The sequence below is a fragment of the Colias philodice genome, chromosome 7, assembly GCF_061535455.1.
Source record: "Colias philodice isolate Cphi_HAF_F1 chromosome 7, ilColPhil1 Martin Lab GWU primary, whole genome shotgun sequence".
Taxonomy (NCBI): domain Eukaryota; kingdom Metazoa; phylum Arthropoda; class Insecta; order Lepidoptera; family Pieridae; genus Colias; species Colias philodice.
This window is the reverse complement of record NC_143092.1, coordinates 1,179,932-1,198,570: the sequence shown is the minus strand read 5'-3', so window position 1 is coordinate 1,198,570 and position 18,639 is coordinate 1,179,932. Positions and strand designations below refer to the sequence as shown.

The 18,639-nt window shown below is 33.6% G+C and overlaps 1 protein-coding gene across 2 annotated transcripts; it reads left to right on the top strand.

Annotated features, from left to right (window-relative positions):
• Positions 1–164: 164 nt before the first annotated feature.
• Positions 165–18,639, top strand: LOC149486906 (fumarate hydratase, mitochondrial-like). 2 transcript variants are annotated; one of them, XM_089697008.1, is made up of 11 exons: positions 165–357; positions 5,738–5,854; positions 8,734–8,815; positions 9,922–10,043; positions 10,843–11,075; positions 11,725–11,930; positions 13,035–13,141; positions 13,665–13,761; positions 15,794–15,955; positions 18,135–18,265; positions 18,384–18,639. In XM_089697008.1, the coding sequence occupies exons 1-11, from the start codon at positions 244–246 to the stop codon at positions 18,513–18,515; spliced, it is 1,503 nt and encodes a 500-aa protein (XP_089553134.1). In that variant the 5' UTR covers positions 165–243; the 3' UTR covers positions 18,516–18,639. The 2 variants fall into 2 exon arrangements, with proteins under 2 accessions (XP_089553134.1, XP_089553135.1); XM_089697009.1 differs by lacking the exon at positions 165–357 and adding an exon at positions 2,603–2,966.

The following is an 18,639-nucleotide window of genomic DNA, read 5'->3' as shown; positions in this document are numbered from 1 at the left end:
CTACACAATAAATCAATAATAATTTTGTATAATCTAAAATATAAACAGTTGTTTAAATATTAAATGTAAAATTGTTTAACCATAAACAATGGCTTATTTTCTCGTGATGATGTCATAAATGTCAAGTTTGACAATTGACAATTTAAATTCATATTGACAGTGTTTTGCACTCAGAGGTTTTGCAGGTGTTATTCTCGGCCGCGGCATTTCGACAAGAAAAAGCCGTTATTATTTCAAGAAATAATGGCTTCCTCTATATTTAAAGTGTCTTCCGTATTAGTCAACTCTTCAAAGAATTTGCGATGCGTTGTTAAACTGATTGATAAGCGGGACTTCACCACCACAAATGTCGTCGCGGTAAGTTGCATAACCGCTCTCTTCATTCGAAATACCTGTATTCCAAATCCTCAATTTCTATAATTATCTCTATTTTTATAATTATGGAAATAAATTTATAAGTTAACGATAATCATATTTTAAATTTTAGTATTGTGGATGTTTATTGTTTTTATTCAAGATGTACATATATAGGTATCTTGAGGAATTTACTCCTCTTGAGATTGAGAATTATAATTTAATCCAACTGATATTATATTGTTGTCGGAAATGCATAAATATGAAATTTTGCAATTAAATATTTTTGTATGATTACTTAATATTTTTAAGTGAAATGTCTGCACAGAAATGTATTTATTTGACAGTACCATAAACCATTGGATGCTGCAAATTAAGATGTAACAGTACAGTAACAATTTTGGGTTGGAGTGTAGCCTTGGGGGCGCTATGGAAAAAAGACTCGAAGGTTGATAGTTGACTGAAAATCTGAATAAAAAATGTTCTACAGTAAGTTTCTCGAAAACTATCAACCTTAGAGAAAAAATACAAAGAATAAAAAGGGTTTATTTTAGGCTATTCTTGCCGATAAAACCATAAAAAATAGGTATTATATAGACTACAAAAAAATTTCTAAATTTCGTCTAAGTCCAGATCCCATTGTAAATGAGTATATTATAACTCGATTATCTCGAAAACTATCAACCTTAGAGAAAAAATACAAAGAATAAAAAGTGTTTATTTTAGGCTATTCTTGCCGATAAAACCATAAAAAATAGATGTTACTTTAGCGCCCCCAAGGGTACACCCTGACCCAATTTTGTCTTATTTGTCTGAATTCATGAATTCAGATTATCTAAGAGCTAGCGCGCACGAGCAACTTTGTCTCCGCAACTATTTTGTCTCTCCACCCATGGGCTAGTATGAAAGTGCGCGCACGTAGCAACGCAACTCCCCATACAAATTGATGGGAGAGACAAAATAGTTGCGAAGACAAAGTTGCTCGTGTGTGCTAGTTCTTAGTACATACCCACCCACAGATTTATTAAATTAACAGCATAATATAACTGATGTCTGATACCTACTATGAGATCAACATAGAGATATAGATTTAAACCATGCAATTGTACAGAATAAAATGGAATCTCTCTAAATAAGAACTTAGTTTTTAAAAATGCAAAAAATCTAAAATTCAAATTATTATATTAACTCAAAAAACATTAAAGTTGGGTTGTACAATGTAACTTAGGAATAAAAAAAATAATAAAAATGTTAAAGTAATAATTAGGGAAAACGTGAGTAGCATTGGAGAATTTCATAGAAGACGTCATAATTTTAAAACTAACTAGTAACTACTTTACCAGATAAAGCAATGTTCAAACACCTTGTTTTCCCAAGTGGGGTAAGGGGCAGATGTATTATGCATATATCTGTTTCACTGATCAATTTTCTGTAGGGACAAGTAGGTGATCAGCCTTCTGCATCCTGCCAGACCGAGACATTTTATTTTTGACAAATTTCGCAGTCACTGTAAAAGTACCCCTTATATAATATAGCCAACTAATATATTATGGCCCTAACAACCAGTTCCGAAAGCAATTTATATTATTTTATAAAGGGAAGACCCATCTGAAACTAGTTACTTGACCAATTTAATAATTTTTTTTTTCTTTTGGAAGATCTGAGTTATTAAAACAATTTTATACCTCTTGGTGATAAGGGTATATTAGGTATGGAGGTAAGATCCCACTTGATGAGTCATGATTTAAAAGCATAAAAAGAAGTATTAAGTTTTAGTATTTTAAAAATTGCACTAAATGTAAAAAATAAAAATTAGGTTGTGGTTCTTACTTCTTATATATGTCCTATCCTACCTGGTTGGTGGTAAAGTTTATAATAGTTATGGTTATAATCATTGTTTACATTATTTTCTATACTAGAACATCTTAGTTTTAAAAAAAGTATTATAATTTATAATATATTAATTTATTCTTGCCGTTTTCTAGTGGAGATAATTCTTAGTACAGCTCATTCCTCCAGAATTTTTTTTATATAACAACACATATGTGTTGTTTTATTAATATTGTACCTTATTAGCACCACAAGTTAATTTTTTCTCATGAGCCACGGTAACAATGATATAACAATCGCAGTTACGTACTATGTAAACAACGATCAAAACAAATGAAAAAGATAACAAAGTACCTATTCTCACGCGTTCTATAATTGGAACTGCAAATTGCCATCGAAATGCCGAAAGCGATTAAGTTCATTTCGTCGCGGACCGTCTTACGATACGCACGTACTTTTAATCTGGGGTCTTTATACGCGACTGTGATTTCATTTTGTATTCCACACGACATACAACGTGTTACGTGACTATACCAGTAAAACAAGTTTAGAGAATCGCGTACCGGCGCGGCTGAATTAGATTTTTTTTATTATCTGTGCTAGCCATAGCCAACGCAACAGTTTAGAAAGTCACTGGTTTGATAGATTTAAAAAAATAAATTGTGACATTGTTGTGTACGACAACAGTTGATTGTATTTTTTGTATTTTATATTGTTAAGTTTTGATCGTAAAAATGGCTTGTTCTGTATGTATGAATCCAGATGGAAAACCTGTGAAAATGGTAAGGAATTTTGTTTAAATAAGTAGTTAAAATTGTTAAATAAATGTAATAGTCTCATGTAAGATTTGTTTGCGTACTGTATAGAACTTACTATGGTAATAAATATATGATAATGTTATCAGTAATTCTAAATTTTAATGAACTTGCTACCTTGGCCTCATCAAATTTATTCGCTCTTACTAAATAGCAATTCAGTTAACTGTTAAATTCCATTAGATAATAAAAATGTATCATAAACTGTAATAAATATGAGAAAAATATACAATGTTTGTACCTACCTACCTACCAATAATTAAAAAATTAAGGGACACATACTGCGCGAATTAAATACGCAATATACTAATATAATATAATACTATAAGTTGTATAATATTTCAGTAATGTCTGTAAAATGTTTAAACAGGTATAGTATTCGAGATCGAGGGTCTAATTTATTACGTAACACTAGTATTATATGATTTCATAAAGATTTGTTTGTTTTTCTCGTAAGATATATTTTATCACACTATTAGGAGTAGGTACCTAATGTAATTGCCGGTTTGCGTAACTCGTAAGGCAGTGGACTGTGGAATAAACAACTTGATATCTTGCTAGTTTATTTTATAACACTGTTCGATTAAAATATAAATGGTAGTATTCCTTTTGTACTTACTACGATCTATAGTTTGTTACACCCCATAGGTAGGTATTATAGATTACAACGGGTCACCATGAAATTTGACTTTGATTGCAAAGCATTAAATTTCGTAGTTTAGGTCGTAATTAGACGGAAAAAAAATATATGGCATGAAAAACTTTGCTTTTGTGCTTAGAAGACTGATTGAAGGAAATTTTAAAAAATCTCGGATTTTAATTTTTGATTGAAAATAAAACTATTGAAATAAAAATGTTTATTATTTTTATTAAGTTTTACTATCAAATTAGCTTACAGAAAAGTGGAAAATAACTTAAAAGTGCACACTTTTGCTTTTTCTTTTATGTTCATAGCTACTTTCTCTCAATAAACCCCAAATATAGTCGCCCATCATGTTTTCATTGTATTGGCCTTGATAGCGTTGTTCAAAATTCATGATGTCCTGATGGAAACGTTCTCCTTGCTCTTCGGAATAGGCTCCCATATTGTTTTTAAATTTATCCAAATGAGCATGCAGCATATGTACTTTTAATGACATCCTGCAGCCCATGGCCTTAATATTTGTAATTGGAATTTGCCTTACCTTCCAAACACCATTTACAATATCTACAAGCAACATGTGGAGCCCATGGCTTATCTTGATTCCGTACAGGACAGTCAAAATATGCTTCATAGGCTTCACAGAGAACGTGAGATGTCTTTAGTTCATATTTCACGTCTCGAACTTTAATAAATTGACCACATATAAAACAAAATGCATTAGCATCGTATTTGCACTTTCGTGACGACATTTTAAGTTATTCTGGGCTTGTAAATAATACAAAATGGTTGTTTATCACTCGGGTGCCATCTAGCGGCACAGTGTAAACGTTAATATCCCACTCTCACCACGCGGTCTTTTTAAAAAATTAAAATTTATGAAAAAATTGAAAAATTTGTATTATTATTATAACTATCACAAAAGCAAACTTTATACCGAAAAAAGGTATTTTCTTTTCGTTTTTGTGCATAACTAACTGGAAAATAATAGTATAAACTTTAGGACAAAGAACGAAAATTTTTTTGTCGAGTCGTGTTATATGTAATACCTACCTACGCTTTATGTAGGTACCTAGGTATTTGTTTGGGAGGTACCTACTTATGAGTATTTTAATAATAGTCCGGGATACATCGCCCATTTTTGCAAGTGATTACTATCAAGCTAATTTTTCGTGAGTACCTAGCTTTATTTTGATGAGATGCCCAATAATTTCATGTACAAAACTCTCGATTGTGGTAGCTACCAGAGGAAACAAGGATAAAATATTTTGATTTGATGGTTCTCAAATATTAATTACTAACTGAATGTTTTTTTTGTTCAATCTCAAGATAATTATCTAAATTATTCGAAAAAATATTTGTCCTACAAAATCTATGGTTTGATCAAAGAGTCCCCTTTTGCAATGTGTATCGATAACGAAGTCATCATAAATGATTACTTACCAGCTGATTTTTTTTATTTTCACTTATTTAATACTTATATAATTCAACAGACATATTGTCCTACAAATTGCGTAATAAATATTTGAGAACCGTCAAATCAAAAATTTTTATCCTTGTTACCTCTGTAAGCTACCACAATCGAGAGTTTCGTGCATGAAATTATTGGACATCTCATCAAAATAAAGCTACTCACGAAAAATTAGCTTGATAGTAATCACTTGCAAAAATGGGCGATGTATCCCGGACCTTTGTCAATTTCGAAAATATTTAGGTTTTCAATTTTTTTGTTTTCCCTCATTTTTTTCCTACTATCTTGTTCTACGTATTTTATCACGAATATTTACCTACCGAATTTACGTGTAAAATTTTCGAAGAATATGGCTACGAACAAGAATTTTACGAACAATAAAAAATGTATAGGTAGTAGGTACTGGTTTCACTATTAAATCCATACTAATATTATAAATGCGAAAGTAACTCTGTCTGTCTGTCTGTTACTCAATCACGCCTAAACTACTGAACCAATTTGCATGAAATTTGGTATGGAGACATTTTGATACCCGAGAAAGGACATAGGCTATCTTTTAGTGCGAAATATGTACCACGGGCTAAGCCAGGGCGGACCTCTAGTAAAATATATTTTTTTAATTTCCAGAGGAAAGAAAAAGACACGATGGGCGAGCTGGACGTGCCGGACGACAAGCTGTACGGCGCGCAGACCGTGAGGTCCATTATGAACTTCCCCATCGGAGGGATTGAGGAACGGATGCCGGTTAGTTTGTTTGTCATTATTTATAGACATGTTTTAGTTTTACATCGTCATAGGTACCTAGTTAGTTTTATCTCACTGCATATAGGGTCATTGCGCCTGTTCGCGTCCACATGCCTATTCGCGTCCATTTTGCGGATATCTTTTAGAAAATTCACGAAAATAAGTATACTTTAAGTAAAATTGTAATAAGAAAAATTTCCGACAATACCTCAATGTATAAGAGACATGCACACATATTCAAAATATGCCTGCGCACCGCCTATCCTATTTAAAAAAAATATTTAATTTTGGCTATTAAACGAGAAAGCTAAAACGCGCGGGATTTTGAGAAAAAAATAGTGCGCAGCGTCGCGTTTGACGGTAAGTATCTTATTGTTAAATGTGAATTTTTGAATATGTAACTGTTTCTTTACTTTGCTAACAAAACATGGAATAGTATGGATTATAAATCAGCTAATTTATTTTACAATTAATTGCACGCCTCATAAACGAAGCGTTGAGGTGGGTACTACTGTCACTTCGCGCAAAACATCTAATTTTTCAAACTTAAAATGTCTTTATGTATCATACATTGCACTTGTAAGATAATACATACACACACATATTAAGAAAAAACACTATTTTTAACGTTCATGATATTTTTGATGTCATTTTTGTTATTTAAACTAGTTAAAAAACAGTTTAAAAAAGTTCTGTCTTGGACGTCCGTGTGTCTGTATGTGCGGATCCTTTTTCTTGTTAACACGATAGCGACCGAAATACTTTACTAATCGAGTCTTTTTTTTTCTCTTACGCTTGAGTATGCTCAGGAATAGAACCCTTTCATTTTTCAGTGTCTGATTCGATGTGGTTTAATTGTTATTAAATAAACAAAAATAATAATTAATAAATATTTATTAAAAAAAAATTATGAGGCGTGCACTTTTGGATTTTCCAAATTATAGCTAAAATAAGGTGGACGCGAATTACTACACCAAATTTGTACAACTTCCATTTTGCGTCCATGGTGGGCGCAAACTATACCTATAGTGCATAACAATAGAACATATTGCGTCCACATTGTTTTTCATTACGTAGCAATGAATTGTTTGATAAAATATGTAATTTAAAATAGACTGTAAATTTTTGACTAAGACTACAAGTTGATAATTAAAATTTTCATTCAAATTAGCTAATTTTTATGCTATTTTTTCATTTTAAAATGGGTATTCTAAGAATGAGACTAGTAGGTATCTTTGAGAATGAGAGTCAATAAGTCTGTGGTTAAGAAAATAATATAAACAAAAAATAAATTTAATTCATTACAAACTAAAAAATAGGTTTGTAGATAATCTTAATAGAACTGATTATTATTTATTTACATAACGTAACTTTGCTTTTGTTAATTTATGTCTATTATTGATGAGAAGATAAATATAAAAATAAGTTTTTCCAGTTTCCTTACAGTGAATTATATTAATAATATGTTGATTTTAGGGTTCCGAACCTCAAAAGGAAAAACCGGAATCCTTGTAGATCACATATCATACATCAGTATCACTTTGATATCCGTCCGTCTGTATGTCCGTCTGCCGGTCTGTCTTTCTGTCAAGACCCTTTTTCTCAGTAACGCGTGGAGGTATAAAGCTGAAATTTATATTGAATACTCAAGTCTACGGTCCCTTGAAGCAGTGAAAAAATCAAACTTATAAGCCAAAGCAATCAAAAGATACAGCCGTTTATGCTGCAAATTTTCGCAAATTTCTACATTCGCAAGGGAATCAAAACCTACAGGGTACTTTACGTGAACACATACACTTGAAGTTTAGTACGAAGCAACGTCTTATAGCACAAATAAGGGAAACATTGAAAAAATAATCATTTACAGTTAAAACATATGAAAAAAAACCAGGTTAATACGGAACCCTCGGTGTGCGAGTCCCATTCGCATTTGGCCAGTTTTTATTAAATAACTATATTCGTAAATAAATAATTTATTAAAATCTAATTTTTATTTGCATTTATCTGATAAAATATCACCCAATACACTCTTAATTCCTTTTCTAAGCTGGTGGACGCGAACTGGTCCACGGGTGGACGCAAACTGGAATTTTTGGACGCGAACTGGGTAAAACGCCTAATTCTGCTATTTGTCTAGATAAATAAAAACCACATGATATTTCCAACACAATTGAAAGTAAATCTTAAAATAGACTATGTAATGAACACGTTACATAAATTTTGATTTGTAATTTGTTTTGGAACATTTTTATTTTCTCCTTCAAACTTTCCAACTGCACTAAGTGGACGCGAACAGGCGCAATTACCCTACCTACACATTTTTTAAAATAAATGCGTTGGTATACGCGTCGCATTCTACTTTATTCTTGGTTTATTGAGAACTAGATTTCCGCCCGCGGCTTCGCCCGCGTTTGCAAAGGAAAACCCGCATAGTTCCCGTTCCCGTGGGATTTCCGGGATAAAAACTATCCTATGTGTTAATCCAAGTTACCCTCTATATGTGTGCTAAATTTCATTGTAATCGGTTCAGTAGTTTTTACGTGAAAGAGTAACAAACATCCATACATCCATACATCCATACATCCATACATCCATACATCCTTACAAACTTTCGCCTTTATAATAGTATTAAGATTAAGATTGTGACGTAAAAATACATAAAATGGAAAAGAACTCCACTGATAATAGAATGAAGCAAGAAATAATAAAAATCTTCATTGTAACGCTCATATTCGCGTTACAATAAAGATTTTCATTATTCCTATGATTAGCCAAACAGTATTTACGCACCTTCTACATACTAAAATAAATTTGGAAGTTAAATTGATTACATAAAAAGATATTAAATTTATGTCAAAGGTCTATTTTTTAATTTTCAGTACCCAGTAGTGGTTGCTATGGGAATCTTGAAGAAAGCAGCTGCGAAAGTCAATATTGAATATGGTCTTGACAAGAAAGTTGGTAAATATCAATGCATTTCAATTTATTTTTTTATAAGCGCAAGTATTTTAGTAATAATATTAAATATAGTTACTAAGTTTATCTTTAGTAATAATATTAACTAGAAAATCTAATAAAGTGAATTTAGGTAAGTTAAATGACGTCTTTATTCACAAATTATTAACTGATAAATAACAACCTTGACATTAACATTCAATAAGTAATTGATTGCAAAAAAATTCACAACCACATTTAGTATATATGCAAATAAAATTTATGGCTTTGATAACTGTTATCACAAGAGCTATTGTGGTTCGACGCTTTTATAAATTTTATTGTTTTTGCGGTAGATAAAATGTACCAATAAAATTTGCCACGGGTCTGAGAGAATGACCTTAAATGATCTGTTTTTAAATTGAAATCAAAATCTTATGTAGTGAGTAGATCGAATTTGAGAATATTATATCAAAATTATTTTTAATTATTTAAGTACTAGCTTTCCGCCCGCGGCTTCGCCCGCTTTGTCTAAAACTTAATAAATTATATACTAAAACCTTCCTCTTGAATCACTCTATCTATTAAAAAAACCACATCAAAATCCGTTGCGTAAATTTAAAGATTTAAACATACATAGGGATATAGGGACAGAGAAAGCGACTTTGTTTTATACTATGTAGTGATAGTGACTAGTAATAAGCGCGGAATATCAAAACTGCTAGGTACTACTTAGTTATTTAACATTTTTAAACTTCTTTTTATCACAAAAAAACCAAAAGTGTTTTTTATAATTATCAATATGTGACCTTTATTCTTTACAATCATATCTTAACTATAGTAAGTCACAGTCGCCTAGACTGGTCGACAGTGCGTAATAGCTCTTATCCTCATTATTTCTAACAAAAAAAAAAAGAGACTCCGGGAGTGCCGGCAGAAGTGAAAACTTGATTATTAACGTTGAGCATGTTTGATATTTTGGAATGGTATTCGTCTTACGCTTTTTCGATCAGGTCACGTGTCCTGACGCGAGTTTAAGATTTTATACCCATTACAGAAAAAGTGCTCAACGCCGCTAAAGAAGTTTTCACTTCAAAAACGCAAAATAAATTAATTTTCTTTACAATTTGCAGCGGAAGCCATAGTGCAAGCGTGCGACGATGTTATATCAGGCAAGTTGTACCGCGAGGGTCACTTTCCGCTCGTCATTTGGCAGACTGGATCCGGTACACAGACCAACATGAACACTAATGAGGTGAATGTTTAGTATATATTTATAACTATAATAGAACTCATAATATGTAACTACATATTATTTTATTACTTACTAGCTGCTCCGCGCGGTTTCACCCCCGTGGCTCCACTCCTGTTGGTCGTAGCGTGATGATATATAGCTATAGCCTTCCTCGATGAATGAGCTATCTAACACCGAAAAAATTTTCCAAATCGGACCAGTAGTTCCCGAGATTAGCGCGTTCAAACAAACAAACTCTTCAGCTTTATAATATTAGTATAGATTATTACATAGCTTGTTCATTTACATTTTGACTAAAAAAACAAGCTATTCATTAAAATAATTTATGATGTACATAAAAATTGCGCTTTGTAAACCTTTGTTTGATTTCAGTAAGAAATTATTAATCCTTGAAATACGATTTACCATATATGTACTAAATAAATACATGACATAATATATCTTTGAATATATTATTCGAAGCACAAGTTCTATGTAAAATTTAATTCCAATCTTCTTTCACCGAAAAACGAAAATATTTACACACACACACACGCCCACACACACAATACACAAACACATCACACACACACACACACACACACTCATAGACTCCACACTTTACTATTAATATTAAGTTATAAACAGTTTATTTTTTTCATGTAGATAACCTATTTTAAGTTAAGGAAGAGGGTCCTCCTGACACAGCTTTTATCTTAAACTTACTAGGAGGGCCCACTCCAAATTGTGTAAAACTAAGAAACGAAATAAACTATTTTCATTTATTATTTTATTTCCAACCTCTATATTAAATTCGCAGGTAATAGCCAACCGCGCGATCCAAATACTTGGCGGCAAACTTGGCAGCAAAGACCCGGTACATCCAAACGATCACGTGAACAAATCCCAAAGTTCCAACGATACCTACCCAACGGCTATGCACATTGCGGTGGCGATGGAACTCAGGGATAGATTGATGCCAGGTCTAGTGTGCTTGAGAGACACGCTCGCTTCTAAGTCGAAGGAGTTTGAAAAGATTATTAAGATCGGCAGGTTGGTGAACATACATTCAAACACATACACACACAATAATAACAAAGCAGTAAATAATATTGGAAAAAGGAAAACAAATAACTTGTATTTTGCACACAAAAATATACAGGGTGTCCCAAAAAGTAGTGATGAACGGAAGCTGGGAGGTAGAGGACCTAGAGGGCTATCCGAATCACCCCCAGCTTCCGTTCATCACTACTTTTTGGGACACCCTGTATAACAAAATAAGTATTTCAAGACATTTTTCATACACGGCATGATCTGATCCCATACTAAGCATTTCGCTTGTGTTATGAAAACCAAATGGCTGATAAACATACTTACATACATAATTTTAAATCCAATCAAAAAATTAGTTAAAAATAGTTCATGCTGTCTCCGTATGGCAACTAACACTATGACACGGGAATTTAATATCTTAATATATATAAATCTCGTGTCACAATGTTTGTCCTCAATGGACTCCTAAACCACATAACCGATTATAATAAAATTCGCACACCATGTGCAGTTCGATCCAACTTGAGAGATAGGATAGGTTTTATCCTGGAAATCTCACGGGAAAGGGAACTATGCGGGGTTTTCTCTGAAAACGCGGGCGAAGCCGCGGGCGGAAAGCTAGTATATTATAATATGTATTATATTTCAGAACGCACTTAATGGACGCCGTACCGCTAACACTAGGCCAAGAGTTCTCCGGATACGCGTCCCAACTCACATATGGTATCGAGCGAGTGTGTAGCACATTACCTCGTTTGCACTATTTGGCATTGGGTGGAACTGCTGTGGGAACCGGGCTTAACACGAGGGTGGGATTCGCTGAGAAATGCGCTAAGGAGATCGCCAATTTGACCGGTGAGTGACGTCACTAACAGATATATAACTCATATTGTACCGAGTGAGTGAGTACTTGGCATTGGGTGGAACTGCTGTGGGTACTGGGCTTAACACGAGGGTGGGATTCGCAGAGAAATGTGCTAAGGAGATCGCCAATTTGACCGGTGAGTGACGTCACTAACAGATATATAACTCACTAGCGGTCTGCCCCGGCTTCGCCCGTGGTACATATTTAGCAAGAAAAGGTAGCCTTTGTTCTTACTCAGGGTCTAAAGATTATCAAATTTCATCAAAATCGGTCCAGTAGTTTATGCGTGAAAACCATACATACATACAAACTTTTCCTCCTTATAATATTAGTATAGATATGGCACTGAGTGAGTGTGTACACTACTTGGCATTGGGTGGAACTGCTGTGGGTACTGGGCTTAGCACCAGAGTGGGATTCGCAGAGAAATGCGCTAAGGAGATCGCCAATTTGACCGGTGAGTGAGGGTAGATGTAGAAATTACATTTATTAGCTACTAGCTGTGCCCTGCGGTTTTACCCGCATTACTCCATTGGTCTTAGCACATAGTGGATATACGGGCTCTCTAACACCGAAAGAATTTTTCAAATCAGACCAGTAGTTCTTGAGATCAGCGCGTTATTAGTATATAGATTAAGATACAACAAAATAGAATTGAAGTCATAATTTTTTTAGCTCTTTCATTACAGAAAGAGCAAAAAATGTTTAAAGTTTATCAAAAGTGTATCATATGTATGTTTGTCAATAAATATTATCAAAATGTTTTTCTCAATTCTTTAATACCTAAAGTGCAGTTTCTACCTTGCTTAGCAAATAAACTGCTGCTGTTTGACGTTTCAAAGTTTTTAATTTTATATTTTAAAAGTTTATTTTCATGTACAAACTCAAACTCAAAAATTTATTTATTTAATCAGACTTCTTCCAGAAGCACTTTTAAAACGTCATTACAGATTTTAAACATTTACCACCGATTCGGAAAGCAGTATCTACGGAGAAGAACCGGCAAGAAACTCCATTGTTGCTCTTTTTAATCATGTCAGTTTTACAATTTAATTTTACAAAATACATATGTAACATCATGTATTATCATACAGGTATTCCTTTCGAATCTGCACCGAACAAGTTTGAGGCGTTGGCCTGCCACGACTCGATGGTTGAAGTATCTGGAGCTCTCAACACTATCGCTGTATCTCTTATGAAGGTAATTCATATATTTTCTAACATTTCTGCCATTTAAATGGTTTGGATTACCCTATGTATGTATTATTTATGGTATCTACTCATAAAAATGTCGCTTTAAATCATTCTATAATTGAGCGATTTTACAATAATAAAGAATTGGTAATTTAAACAAAATATGATCAGATAAATATCTAAGTAAATATTGGTCTAATTTACTTTGTCCCTTTCATTGTTCCTTTCGTGACAAAGCTTCGAACTTATCTATTTAAGCTTATCTATATAAACTTATAAAGAATAGACAAAATTCGATCACGAGGCGGGACTCGAACCCGCATCCTTTCGCGCCAAACCGGGGCGGATGCCTCGTGATCGAATTTTTTCTATTCTTTATATATTTATATTTATAAAAGCATTTGAATGCCATTAAACCAAAAATATCAAATTCAACATGAATCTTATATGATAAAAAAGAAACATAACATAATCTCAATCGTGAATCATTAACAGCAACATTTTATTTCACAAATTATTATTACTAACAGATCGTGAACGATATCCGTCTATTAGCTTCCGGACCCAGATGTGGTCTTGCTGAATTACTTCTGCCAGAGAACGAACCCGGTTCATCTATTATGCCAGGTAATAAAGATTACAACATGTGTCAAAATAAAAATTAATTCTGCGAACTCATATAGAATGTTATAGTAATGCGTTAGCGAAATGATATGGGCTATCTAACAGCGAAAGAATTTTTGAAATCCGACCAGTAGTCCCTGAGATTAGCGCGTTCAAAAAAACAAATATACTCTTCAGTTTTTTAATATTAATATAGATTCTTCACAATAATCTATATCCAAATTTCTATTATAATCGCACTACATTATTACATATAGATAACATAATATAGATATATACACAAAGATAACAATTATAGACTGGGGTAGAAGCCTTTGAAAATAATGAAAAGATAAAAAAAATCGCAGTCGGATGAAACCCATTAGAAAAGGAGGGGAATATGATAAAAATGTAAGGAAAAATAAATTACGGTCAATCCGAGTTCGGGAAGCGGGAGGGGGGAGCTTTTAAGAGAAAAAAATGGTTTCTCTCGATTTCCGACAAAACTACAAGTCCTATAGAAAAAAGTTCAATGGCAAAGTTGTAGGTAATTAAAAGTTCTACAACTTTTGTATTCACAATTTTTTCACATAACCTAAAAATTTAGGTGAAAAATTCAAAAAACCAAGTTTTTGGTCTTTTATTTCTATCTACTTCAAAATTTATTTTTTTTCTACGAAATTTGGTGGAAACTTACATTATTATGTCCCAAATACACTGTAATTTATTTGATTGAAAATATTTATTTTTTCGCCTTATTTTGAATTAATACCAAAAAAACAACCTAATTTTCAATCGAAAAGTCACCCGTCAAAATATCAGCTTTTTTCAAAAACTTGGGGTGCCTTTTATTCATTGAAATCTCTACTTTCATATGGTGTAAAAAAAAATAAACACCTCCATAATAAATGTTCTCAGGAAGTGCATACAAACAGTCTGAAAATTAGCTTTTACTAAATCAGGCTCACTTCTCGAACTACCTGAAATGTTTTTATCGACATCGTTTTGCTTTTGAATATGCTGTAAAATATTAAACTTAGAACAGATAATTATTTTTCTTTTGAAATATTACCGAAAAGCCGATACAAGAGAAGATATAGAGTTCAAGAAGTGTGCCTGATTTAGTAAAAGCTCATTATCACACTGTTTGTATGCATTTCCTGAGAACATTTACTATGGTGGTGTTTATTTTTTTTTACACCGTATGAAAGTAGAGATTTCAATGAATAAAAGGCACCCCAAGTTTTTGAAAAAAGCTGATATTTTGACGGGTGACTTTTCGATTGAAAATTAGGTTGTTTTTTTGGTATTAATTCAAAATAAGGGGAAAAAATAAATATTTTCAATCAAATAAATTACAGTGTATTTGGGACATAATAATGTAAGTTTCCACCAAATTTCGTAGAAAAAAAATAAATTTTGAAGTAGATAGAAATAAAAGACCAAAAACTTGGTTTTTTGAATTTTTCACCTAAATTTTTAGGTTATGTGAAAAAATTGTGAATACAAAAGTTGTAGAACTTTTAATTACCTACAACTTTGCCATTGAACTTTTTTCTATAGGACTTGTAGTTTTGTCGGAAATCGAGAGAAACCATTTTTTTCTCTTAAAAGCTCCCCCCTCCCGCTTCCCGAACTCGGATTGACCGTAATTTATTTTTCCTTAAATTTTTATCATATTCCCCTCCTTTTCTAATGGGTTTCATCCGACTGCGATTTTTTTTTGTTTCAAAAATTATCTACTCTAGTCTATTATTACAAAGTTTGACTTAAACATAAGGTACAATTAGACACAAACGATACAATATTAACATTAAATAGGTCCACTTCAGATTTAACACGTAAGAATTTATTTAACAAAAAATTGGTTGCCTGTAAAGTCGGTAACTATACGGGCGAAAGTTTTACGTGACAACGACTTTTTATGTCTGTCTCTCTCGCTCTTAGGCGGGCTAACCATGCCCGCGTGCCTCTCACTCGCTCTCATTGTGAGCGCATAACGTGAGCGGAGCGTAAAAAATTAACTGTAACAATAACTTTACTTATTGTTTTCCAGGCAAAGTGAACCCCACCCAATGCGAGTCCCTCACAATGATCGCCGCGCAAGTGATGGGCAACCACGTGGCCTGCACCATCGGTGGTAGCAACGGTCACTTTGAGCTCAACGTCTTCAAGCCCATGATTGTGGCCAACGTTCTGAGGTCTATACGGCTTTTGGGTGAGTTGGAATAAAGAAAAGAACAAGACAGATAGATATCCACCATAGGACGCCATCTTGCCTAAGTGAAAAAAAAATATGTCAGAAATATATTTTATGTCAATCGAAAATAAATTCAAATTACATACCATGCCACACGTTATTATACAGCAGGTACAAAATAGGTTTTTTTAAGATCTTCAAGTGTAGAGCGAACAGGTACTTTATAGGGAAGCGAGTACCATATTAGACCACTTCTCGGCTTAACATCAGGCGAGATTGTGGTCAAGCGCAAAATATGATAAAATTTCAAGATAAATCGTCCATGACATGATGTACTGTACCTTCAGAGATGTCTCTTTAAACCTTCTTTTTGAAGTGAAACTTCTCTATCGGGGTTGGAAAAAAGTTTAGTGTAACATTTTTTCGTTACGCGTGACATTTTTCCGTTACGCGCCATCTTTTTCTTATCCCTGCCACGCGTGATTCGGCGTATTTCTGTAAAGTTGTATTAAGTAAATTAATAATAATAAAGCCTTTATTTCCGAAAAAGTTCACATATATAAACATACAATTTAGAGATTACTTAACACTTAAAAACAAATTTCACTATAAAATATCCCTAATTTCGGTATGCCTTACGGCAAAGGCCTCCTCCAACTCTTTCCATTGTACCCTGTCTGCTGCCACCCTTGTCCAAAAGGGCCCTGCGGTCGTTTTTAATTCGTCCTCCCATCTCCTAGCTTTGCGACCCCGGCTCCTTACTCCATCCCTAGGGTACCAGACAGTAACCTGTTTGCTCCATTTTTCTTTTTTGCAGCGGAGCATATGTCCAGTCCATCTCCATTTTAGTTGGTCGATGTTCTTAAGGATGTCTGTTAATTTTGTTTTATGTCTGATGTCTGTACTCCTAACTTTGTCTTTTAGTTTCAGACCCAGCATGCTCCTTTCCATACCTCTTTGACAACTTGCTAGTTTATCCCTATGGCGTTTAGTTAGAGCCCAGGTTTCGCAGCCGTATGTTATACAGGGTAGGATGCAGGTATCAAACGTTTTCTTCTTGATCTTAATTCCCAGAGTCTTGCTTTTCATGATTTCTTTCATGGCCCAGTATTTCTTCCATCCTGTTGCAATTCTTTTATCTATTTCTTTGGACATTTGATCATAAGGTGATATAATCTGGCCGAGATACACATATTCCTCTACATATTCAAGTTTTTGTCCATTGATGGTTATGTCTATGGGTGATGAATTCGTCATTACTTTAGTTTTACTAGAGTTCATTTCTAGACCCACTTCCCTGCTTCTGTCTGCTAAAGTTTGTATCATGGATTCCAGTAGTAGCGGGTCTTCTTCTAATAACACCAAGTCATCAGCAAATCTGAGATTATTCAATCTTGATCCATTTATGTTAAGTCCCACATGCTCCCATTCTAGTTTCCTGAACATTTGTTCTAGCACTGCTGTAAACAGCTTTGGTGAGAGTGGATCACCCTGTCTTACACCCCTTTCAATTGGAAAAACATCTCCCATTGATTCCAGTCGGACACTAGCTTTACTTTCCTTATATATGTTTTTGATAATGTCTATGTATAAATTTGGAATTCCCTGCTCTTTTAAGCTTTGCCATACGAATTCGTGTTTGAGACTATCGAAAGCTTTAGAGTAATCTATAAATGCCAGATAAATAGTTTTATTGTACTCATTGTATTTTTGGATAAGCTGTTTAATTGTATGTATTTGATCAATCGTACTGAATCCTTTTCTGAAACCAGCCTGTTCTATCGGTTGGTTTTCGTCTAGTTGGTTTGATACTCTGTCCAGGATAACTTTTGCGAAAACTTTATATACGTTCGAAATGAGAGATATGGGCCTGTAATTCCCTATATTGTCCTTTGCACCTTTCTTGTACAAACCTTGCTTCCCAAAACAAATCACTGTTTTTATTTGATTAGTATAACCTAAAAAAACGTTATTAAACATTCCACTGAACAATAACTGTCAAATATCAAACAAACTGTCAGTGACAAGTGACAACAAACATTGACTTTGACATTTCAACCATAAATAGTAGTGATAGTGTTACCAGCATTCAAAGCCGAATTAAGTAAATTATTTTTTGAAAAATAAGGTCAATAATAAGTTTCACTTTTTTTTAATTGATATTTCAAATTCATTAATATTTGTTACTCCATTCTAGGTGACGGTTGCCAAGCGTTCAACAAGAACTGTGCGGTCGGCATCAAAGCAAACGTGGCTCAAATCGACAAGATCATGAAGGAGTCCCTCATGCTTGTCACCGCTCTTAACCCGCACATTGGATACGATAAGGTATGTTTTTTGAAGTTTTTAAGCTATTGCATAGCTTAAATGGTAGTTTTATACATTATTCGACGTAGTTTTAACCAAGGATTGAAAAATCAGCTCTAAATGAATTAATTTGTTTCAGGCTGCTCAAATAGCGAAAACGGCGCACAAAGAAGGCGGTACTCTCAAGGACACGGCTATAAAACTAGGCATCCTAACCGCTGAACAGTTCGATAAGTGGGTCCGACCTGAAGACATGCTGGGACCCAAGTAGACCTGATGATGCACTGGATCGAGGGTCTGCTGCTTCGTGTATGGGTAGCCTTGACGTGGATAATGTAGTTATGTATTCTAGTACAGTAGAAAGTATAAGGCTTGAAAATTGTCTTGAAAGTTGT